The sequence below is a fragment of the Merops nubicus genome, unplaced genomic scaffold (genome assembly GCF_000691845.1).
Source record: "Merops nubicus isolate BGI_N331 unplaced genomic scaffold, ASM69184v1 scaffold18563, whole genome shotgun sequence".
In the NCBI taxonomy this organism is placed as follows: Eukaryota; Metazoa; Chordata; class Aves; order Coraciiformes; family Meropidae; genus Merops; species Merops nubicus.
Window position 1 is genome coordinate 3,867 of NW_008597102.1, and position 9,001 is coordinate 12,867.

The following is a 9,001-nucleotide window of genomic DNA, read 5'->3' on the forward strand; positions in this document are numbered from 1 at the left end:
TGGAGAACTGAGAAGTAAGAATGTGTGGATATTTTGTTATTTCACTGCTTTGTATGAGGAATGTTAATGCCTCTTAGTGGCATGACTGAGTGCTGGACTGCTGGAAACAATTTGCACATGAAATGTGTTCCAGAAAGGAAATGAGGATCTTTTTTGTACCAGTGTTAGTATTAAATAAAGGATGAAAGTGACATAATATTAAGCTCTAATTTACAGCAGAGTAGGATTGTAAAATTGGTTCTTTTCCATCTTTGCTAGAGATGAGTACTGAAGCAGAACAGCAGCTTCTCCATGATGCTAGAAATGGAAATGCTGAAGAAGTTAAACAGCTGTTGGATACCATGGACAAAGGAGAAATAAGCTTTAATATCAACTGTAAAGGTTAGTAGCCTTCCTAAAACATTTGTAATTTCACTGTTGAAGCCACATGTAATGAGACTGACAGCACAATCTTGATTTCTTTGAAGTGCTCAATAGATTTAATAAAAACCACTTAAACAGCTTCTTTTATCCTGTGACTTAAGGCCATACTTGCATAGGAGAGAGATCATAAAAGCAGAGTACAGATAGTTGTACAGAAAACCTCAGAGCAAGTGGCAGAAGCTAGAAGTGTCAACAGAAGAGATAAGTCCCTGTTTTCCCTGTGTTCATGCTTGTGCCAGCTTTGGAGCTTTATAATACTAAACAGACTCTGGTGCCAAGGGAGGGTTCAGGGAGGTAAAGAGCCTCCTGTCTTTCTACACAGCCTTTAGCTGTTGAGCAGTGCTGAGAAGATAGTGCTGGAAAGAGAGAAGGGAGAGAGCAACTACACTTCTCAGCCATGACAGAGGGAGCACCTTGCCCTAAAGAGCTGGGAACCCTCTTATCTGAACAAGCTCTATCCCTTTCCCAAGACTTGTTCTTAATAATCAGTCTACTCATCCTTTTGTTTGACTACTCAGCCGTGTTTGTGTTTTCACAATAGTTAATTACTCACCTCAGAAAAACAAGTTGTAAACCCCAAACCCTTGCTGCTTCATCTTCAGGGAGGGACTTTGTAATTTAAAGGGGAACTAGACAGAACTTGATGGAACTGGAGTCCTCCACAGTCACAAGTGTGCCCTCTGCAAATGTTCATGACAGTGTGTGTGGAATAAAGGTACCTTAAGATTCATGCAACAGTCCCCATAAATAACTTGCTGAAGTCTCTTGTGCTTAGAAGAGATTTCAGAGCTTCTCAGGTGTGTTCTTAAAGAATGTGAAGTCCAGAAAGCACAATGACATGGTATAACCCACAGTCCTGTAGTATATCAAACTGGGCTCTGGTCAAGGTTCCTCCTCAAAGCCAAGTGTTATTATGAAAGTCTGCAGTGTAGAAGAGACTCAGGTAATGAAGGGGAAGATGATGCTTTGCTGTTACTCTTCCAGTTCAGCAGTACATGGCCAGCCAGCTAATGTGTGCTTCTTAATGGGAGGTGGAGGAAGCCAGAGGGCATGTGCTGGTGATAGTTTAGGTTAAATTTGGGTGGAATGGATATACAGTGAAATCTCTGCTTTCTAAGTTCTGTTAGCTCTGGATTCTAGAGGACACAGAAGTGTTCTTTGGGGGGAGCTGTTCTGATTGTGTGATACTTCAAAGTTAAATGTTTATTCTTTCACAGTGGCTCTCCAGAGGCGCTTTGCTTTGGTCAAGTACTCCACTGGAAGTAGTCTAAGACAAATTCAGGTCAAACAGCCTCTGCAGTATAACTGCCTCTGCCATTCTGCCTCCTCACTAGCAAAGCTACTATGTCTCACTCCAAATCCTGACCTGTTAAGTGCTTCCAGATAGTAATTGCATAACCACAGGATGATTAACTCAAGTGCAGGCTGTAGATTGGAACTGACTTTTCACAATCCTCAGTCTCCCTTCTCTTCCCGGCAGCATCTTGTTCTTCTATCATTACCTTCTGTATAATTGGGTGTCCTTAGAGAGCCAGGGTATGGGGAATGCCTTCAGTGCTGCAGCAGTTCCTTCAGCACTTGCACCTTACATGGCAATGACACTTGGCTTGGAATAAAGTCCTTTTGGAGCAGGTGGGAGGCCATGCTGGAGGTAAACTTCCCCACAGTGTGCCTTGGGAGACATAAGTCCAGATTTGCAAGTGTGAAGTCTAATTTATCCCAAACATCCTGATTTCAACCCAAGTGAAGGAAGGGAAAAATAAATCCAAGCTTCTTGTACTTGCTCTGTTGTGACTGGATTCTAGCCAGTCAGTGCTTGCAGATAAGCAAGACTTGATTGATGAGAATCCAGCCAAATGGTATGAACTTCCACTTCCAGTTTTCTCACTTCACTGATTTAAAAAGAAGTTATACACATTAAAACAACACTCAGCCTGTTTTTCTAGGGCCATCTGTGTTGGCTTATTCCTCTTAAATATAAAAAAACCAGAATATCTAGGACTTTGCAAAGTAATAAAACTGTAAAATATGCTCAATGGTCAATAGGATGTTATGGCAAAACATAATTGGTGTATTTTTTTCATGACCAATTTCCTTGGCAGCAACAGTGTCTTGTTAGTGCTGTAACTAATGACTGTCTTGGGCTAATTGTATGAATTCAGTGCAACTCAGACCTCTTTTGTATTCTTTGAAAGAACCTTCTTCCCTACTAGACTGCTGGATGAATGTTGTCCATTTACTATGTTATCAGCATGCTCAGCCCCAGAGCTGGTGATCCACACAGTGTTGGTCTCCTGTGGTGCTTTAGCCCATCAGTCACAGAGGGCAGGACCTCTGCTGTAAGACAGACTGGATGAGGGGAAGTGTACATCTGGAACAACATAAACATGCACGTTCTGCAGCTCCTTTATTAAATCTGGGGTTGGAACAACAGAAGAAGTTGAGAAAAAAGAGAATCAAGTAACAAAACAAATAGTCAATAAAGGGCAGAAGCGTTAGTTGGAAGCAGTTATAAGAAATGAGGAAAATATATCTGCTGCAAACCACATTCTAATGTCAATTTGTAATATGAGAGCAGAAGGAATGAAGAACTTGCAAGACCAGCAGTTCTCTTTTTTCCCTTCTGCAAGTGGCTTGTCTCCTGAGGACAGACTTACCCTGTCCATGTTCCAAGCCTCAATGCTTCAGGATACATGCAAGGGGAAAACTTAATGCTGGCAGTAATTTCAAAACAATTTCTAATGCCTCCTTTTCATCTGGCTTCCAAATACAAAATGATAGCTAAAAGCTATCATGGCACTCAGAATGCTGTGGGTCTGTTGCTTAGTAAAACCCAAGCACAAATCAGCTTTGCTTAATACAATTGAGTGTTACAATTGGGAAGTAATATGAGTTAACTTACTCATCTCTAATGCTTTAATACCTTGCTTTTAAAGAAGTGTGTGCTAGGATAGGTCTTGAATTTAATTCATACAGCCAGTCCTCCAGGGCATGCTTTAAATGTTCTTTAAGGCATAAATCATAGTTTTCTTTGCATGGTTACTTCTGTGCCTGCTTCCTGCCTGGGCTTATCAGTCCTGTAGAGGCTCAGAGCTGTAGATGGCACGTGAGTTTTACAGTGCAGAGAGATCTCAAATCATGATCCTTAGTAAAGCTATCTTTGTTAAAAATTAGTACAGACACAAGACAAAACCCCTGACCTGAGGCCAGCCCCCTGTTCTGTTTTGCATCTTCTGTTTGGAAGATGGATTGTCCTACCTCTCATTTGTATGCAGGAGATAAAATTGGGTCAACCAAAGGATTTTTTGATAAACAACAGAAATGTGTACTTCCATGTGCTGCTTTCATAATGAATGAAACAACTGAAGCTTCTTGCTGCTGTGGAAGAGCAAGGTATTACCAGAAAATAGAAGTTTAATTTCTGCATCAAGCTATTTTTCCTTTCAGGAATATTTTGTAGATTTGAATCTAACATTCTCAAACTGCATCCCAATTTAATAATTCAGATGGTGTGAGTGGTATTCTCCTTGCCCCTCTGTCACTGTGAGAATGATTATCCATGCCAGCCTCCAAGCATGTGGCCAGATCTTCTTCATGTTGTGCCCAAAACTTAATTTACCTGTTTTGTGTTTTAGGCAGAAGTAAATCTAATATGGGCTGGACACCTCTTCACCTTGCTTGCTACTTTGGACATGCTGTTGTAGTAGAGGATTTGCTGAAGGTATATTTCTACATGCCTCTGTCTAAGGCAGAAAATTCTTTGCTGTGCTAGAAGCAATATTTGTGATGGGAGCAAGGTGACCTTATAGAGAGGCAGAGCCACTTGTACAGTTTATCTGTGTGTGTGTGTAAAGCTCTGAAAGTAGGAATTAAGGACAGTGGCAATTGATGCCTAGAGGGAACAGCACTTGTGAAATCAGGAGGCTGGTGCTGCTGTGTGTGCATCTGTAACAGTATATGCATGCACATTCTCCAGACCCAGAGCAGTTCCTTCATTAAGTTGCTTGGGTTTTTTTTCCCCTATTCTCCCTCCTGCCTCCCCCCCAAAAAAGCAACCACAAACACCCCCCCCCAAAAAACCACGATCCAACAACACCCTCACCCCCTGTATTAATCTTATTTTCCATATACCTCCTTAAAAGTGAGAGAGATGCCTGGAAAAAATGCAGGAGGCTTTTCCTTTTTATAGCAATTGACAGAATGCTGGTTATAAGTCTTATGTGTATGCTTTATTTTTGTCTCCAGGGTGGCTGTTTTGATTTTTAGTGTCCTCTCCTCCCCTTCCCCTCAGTCACAGGGGATAGCTGTGTAGTTCTTGTTGGAAAGACCCTCTGATGTCTTGTGTTCTTGCTGGTTTAGGCTGGTGCAGATGTGAACGTGCTGAATGACATGGGGGACACTCCACTCCATCGTGCAGCTTTCACAGGGAGGAAGGTAAAATATGTTGGCTTTTTTTTTTTAAGCCTCAATCATAGAAGGAACTACCAGCAATAAGATCCCTTCAAAAAGATGGTTTTGCAGTGTCTAAAAATGGCTTATCTGGTTTGGTACAGTGTGTTCAAAAGGACTTGGCACATTGCCTAGCTGGTATAACTGTCCAAACCAAAAACATGGTACAAATATCTCTTCTTGAAGCCAGGAGAAGACTGGTCCATGGTTTTCCTTGGTATACTTGGTCATATCTTTTTTTAGCTTTTTGTTGATAAAGATTTTGCTGGCAGCCAGAGAAATAAATAGCTGTTGTCTTCCACTGTAGCACTGTCAGAGAAAATGCAGAAACATAGCACTGCCTCTAGCTCCAGATGCTAATTACTGGGTGGAAACCAGTGCAGAGATCTCTCATCTACTACTAAAGGACAAGAGATTAATTTGTGCCTGTGCCCAGTGTGTTTGACACAGTAAAAGGAGTAGGGCTTGTTCCTACTAATTAACTGCCTATTTACAGAGAGAAACCACACTGTGTTAATCTTAGTGGCTTCTGGAGGGGAAAAAAATATCAATTGGGACACACTGGTCCATTTGGTTTCTGGAAATGCTGTTTCTTCATAGAAAACTAGAACTGAAGAGATTTTTATAAGGTCTGTAATGCAGGATTTGATTGTTCCCCAGATACCACCATGATTCCAAAACTAGTACTACCCCTTGGCCCTTCTGAAGGAGCAGCCACTTAGTCCCCTATCAAAAGAGCAAGTTTTACTGTTTAAAAAAATTTTACTTTTTAAAAAAGAGCATTTTTTATCTGTCCCAACTCAGCATTCACACCAGGTACACCACCTTTTAAATAAAAGCAGGGCTGTTCAACTAGAACAAATTTCCTGTTAGTTCCTTCAGCCTGACTGGTGTGAGAGAGAAGGTTGCAGTTGGTCCCACTCCTCAATCTCTCTAAAACATCCCTTCCTGTTTTCACAAGTCAGTGGTGGTAAGAAGCTGTTGCTGGGCTCATCTTACAGGATGTCAGTAACTGGAAAGCTCCCTCGTGGCAGGCAGAGAGAGATAAGGAGTGTTTTTAAATTGCTTTCCAGGAGGTGGTGATGTTGCTCCTGCAGCACAACGCTGATACTTCCATTGTGAACGGGAGTGGAGAGACTGCAAAAGAAGTGACTCATAATAAAGACATAAGAAATATGTTGGAAGGTAATGTCCATAGGTCACAGCCTGGGTTTGGTTTGGTTTTCAGCACTTGTACACTTTTCTCATACAGGTTAGAGGCCTCAACAGTGTTTTGTTTGTGCCAATGAAATCATTAAAGAGCAGGATTCTGAGCAGCTGCCTAAATGACCCAGTTCTGGATTGAGTTTAGGTCTGGCTATTAAAGTTTTAGAGGCTGTGTTAAAAGGGGGGAAAAAGAATAAATATCCTTCCTTTCCTTCCCTCTATTGCATCACAGGTGTTGCAAGTGGTGGTGTCCAAATACTTAGACAGGCTCACTGCTGAGAGTCCTTGAACTCCACAAAATTCTGTCACTTCTTGGTATTATGGGACACCCCTAAATACTGCTGAAGCTCTGGGTCTTGTGTGAAAAGTGATCTCTCCTCTGATTGTACATTCAAGTGCACAGATAACAGCCCTTTCTGCTGCTGAAAGTGTTAGAGAAGAGCAAAATTCCTGTACAGTGACAGAAAAAGTAGAAATAAAACTGAAAAGTGGTGACAGGAAGAGCAGAAATAAAACTGAAAAGAATAGAGGGAAGATCTGATTGGAGGTGTCCTGTAGTTCCCCTGTTTTCCCTTTTACTAGGGAGTGGGCTTGGGTAGTAAGTGTTTAAAAAATAGCAATATGCATGTGTGTATACACACAGCTTGTCAAATATTAGGTGTTTTGAACCTATTTTTGCTCTGACACAGACTTTTCTGAATAAATATTCCATAATACTGGAAAATCTTGTTTATCTAGGCTTGGTTTGATATAGTTTCCTGAATGCTGTACTTTGTATGTGCTTGCCACTTTATTGAGACTGACTTTAAATGTGTGTGTTTCTTGAAAACAGCAGTGGAAAGGACACAGGAGAGGAAACTGGAAGAAGAACTCTTAGGAGCAGCAAGAGAGGGGGAAACAGGGAGACTGACAGCCTTGGTAAGAATTCCAGTGCTTTTGTGTCATGTGCTTCAAGCCCTGATGCTAATGTAACAACATGTGACATTAGACTTTGCATTTCAAAGTGTTGTGACTGCAGAACATCAGTGCTCTGTACCATGGTATGTTGTCTGAACCCTCCAGGGTTTTGCAGCTGCCTTGTTGGAGGCTACAGACCAGTGAATTTCAGCTTCTTTCATGTCTCTAAATGCTCCTGTTAGTTGTAAGTAGCAGTGTAATGGTTCTAGATCAACTGGGTAAGCTTGTTATGTTTTTGTGGATACCTTGATGCCCTGGGTGCCTAGATTTTCACCACAACATGATTTCATGCTGAGCAGGAATTACAAACTGTGTGTGTGTGTGAGTCCAGACTCACAGTAATTCAAGCTGAGCAGCACCACGGTGCAGTAAAGCTTTTGGGGAAGCAAATCACAGAAGATTCCAACTGGAAGGTGCCTCTGGAGATGATTTAGTCCAACTCCTATGTGCAGAGCAGAATCAGCTAGAGCAGGTTGCCCAGGACTGGGTCGAGTTGGGTTTTGAAGCAGGATCTCAAGGCTTGACCTCAAGGTTTTAAGAGCTGGAAATAAGACATGCAGTATGGGACATTTTGCACCTAGTTAGCACCTTTGCTGATACCTTTTTAAGACCTCAGTCTGGCTACTTCTGCTTCTAATGGAGAATTCACAACTGTGAGATTTGTGTATTGAGAAAACTGACTGGACACCTATTCAAAATTTTATTTCCATCCTCTAAATTTATATTGTCTACTCTGAAGAGCCTTTGTCTTTCTAACTCCTTGCATGGAAGCCTTTTAAATCTTTGGTCATCCTTGTAATTCTTATTGGTACTTTTTGTGCTATCCTCTCTGAACTAGAGAACCACAGCTGTACACAATGTGGAAGAATAGTGCATTCATACAGTGGCATGGTTGTGTTAATTGGAATTAATACACTGTCATGAGTTCTCTGCTCATGATTCCAGTTTGATGTTGCATGCCTGCTGACTGAGACTTAAACTGACCTAGAAAAGGCTTGAAAAAAGTGTCTTCTCATAGAATTCTGTCCATAAAGAACTGTTTTCTCTCATGTGGCATGTAACCATGCATGTGCATGTAACTCTTCCTGTAAACATTTTCATTTCTAAGTGAGTTTTTTGAATATTTAGTAGTATTTAGCTCTGTATATGTGAGGACCTCTAAAACTTTTCAATGTACTTACCACAATTTTTGACCCTGAGGTGGTTTTTAAGTCAAGATAACTATTTTTCTTGGACTCCTTCAGGGAGTACTTGGATCTGTGACCACTGAATTACAATTTTAAATCTCCTGCTGACTCTTGAGGCAGCCCAAAGAACCTTCTCCACTTGCAGCTCTATGGTGTGAAACTCCCTGACTTTTCTACCCTTAGGTTAATACCTCTGTGGAAAATTTGTGTAGCTTTTGTGAACCACCCTTTATCTTGAGTTCATTGTAATTTGGCTGCAGATTTTCAGGCCTTTCTGCTCCTACTGTTTGGTGTGATTGGAGGTGTTTTTTGTTTGTTTTTTATTAGCAGACTCTGATGCTCATGAAACTTCAGCTGCTTTACATCTACTTTTATTGTGGGACTTAACACACCAGAATTTGTTCTCTGCTCTCCTGCTTTTGGAACAGTGTGCCACTCACCTGAAAGAAACACTTTTATTCTTAATTCTTCTTTATTTTATGATTTTTTTTACCAAAAGACTTTTACCAAAAGTTTTACCAAAACTTTCTAACTGCTCCTTCAGCTGAATTTTTTCAGTGTCAAATGTTAGTGGTGGCCTTTGTGCTTCTCTTCTGTCCAAATTCTCAACAGATCAATGCTTTGCTACTAAAAGCTAGACCTCCAGTAGCTGAATCTTAACCCAGGCTTTTTAGTCTACTTAAGGCAAACCCAGTGTGTTCTTCCTGTAAGTTCTCAAAAATGTACTGAACTTTTACTGAAATAATGGGAGAGCTTTTTATCTTGCCTTGTAACAAGGT

At 41.0% G+C, this 9,001-nt stretch overlaps 1 protein-coding gene across 1 annotated transcript in view; it reads left to right on the forward strand.

Annotated features, from left to right (window-relative positions):
• Positions 1–260: 260 nt before the first annotated feature.
• Positions 261–9,001, forward strand: part of LOC103769415 (oxysterol-binding protein-related protein 1-like) — a gene marked incomplete at its 3' end in the record, with an annotated part of 17,242 nt that continues 8,501 nt past the window's right edge. The window contains exons 1-5 of the mRNA XM_008936611.1: positions 261–381; positions 4,059–4,144; positions 4,783–4,857; positions 5,946–6,057; positions 6,911–6,996. Coding sequence (XP_008934859.1) covers positions 261–381; positions 4,059–4,144; positions 4,783–4,857; positions 5,946–6,057; positions 6,911–6,996 — 480 coding nt within the window. The remainder of the gene's footprint in view (positions 382–4,058; positions 4,145–4,782; positions 4,858–5,945; positions 6,058–6,910; positions 6,997–9,001) is intronic.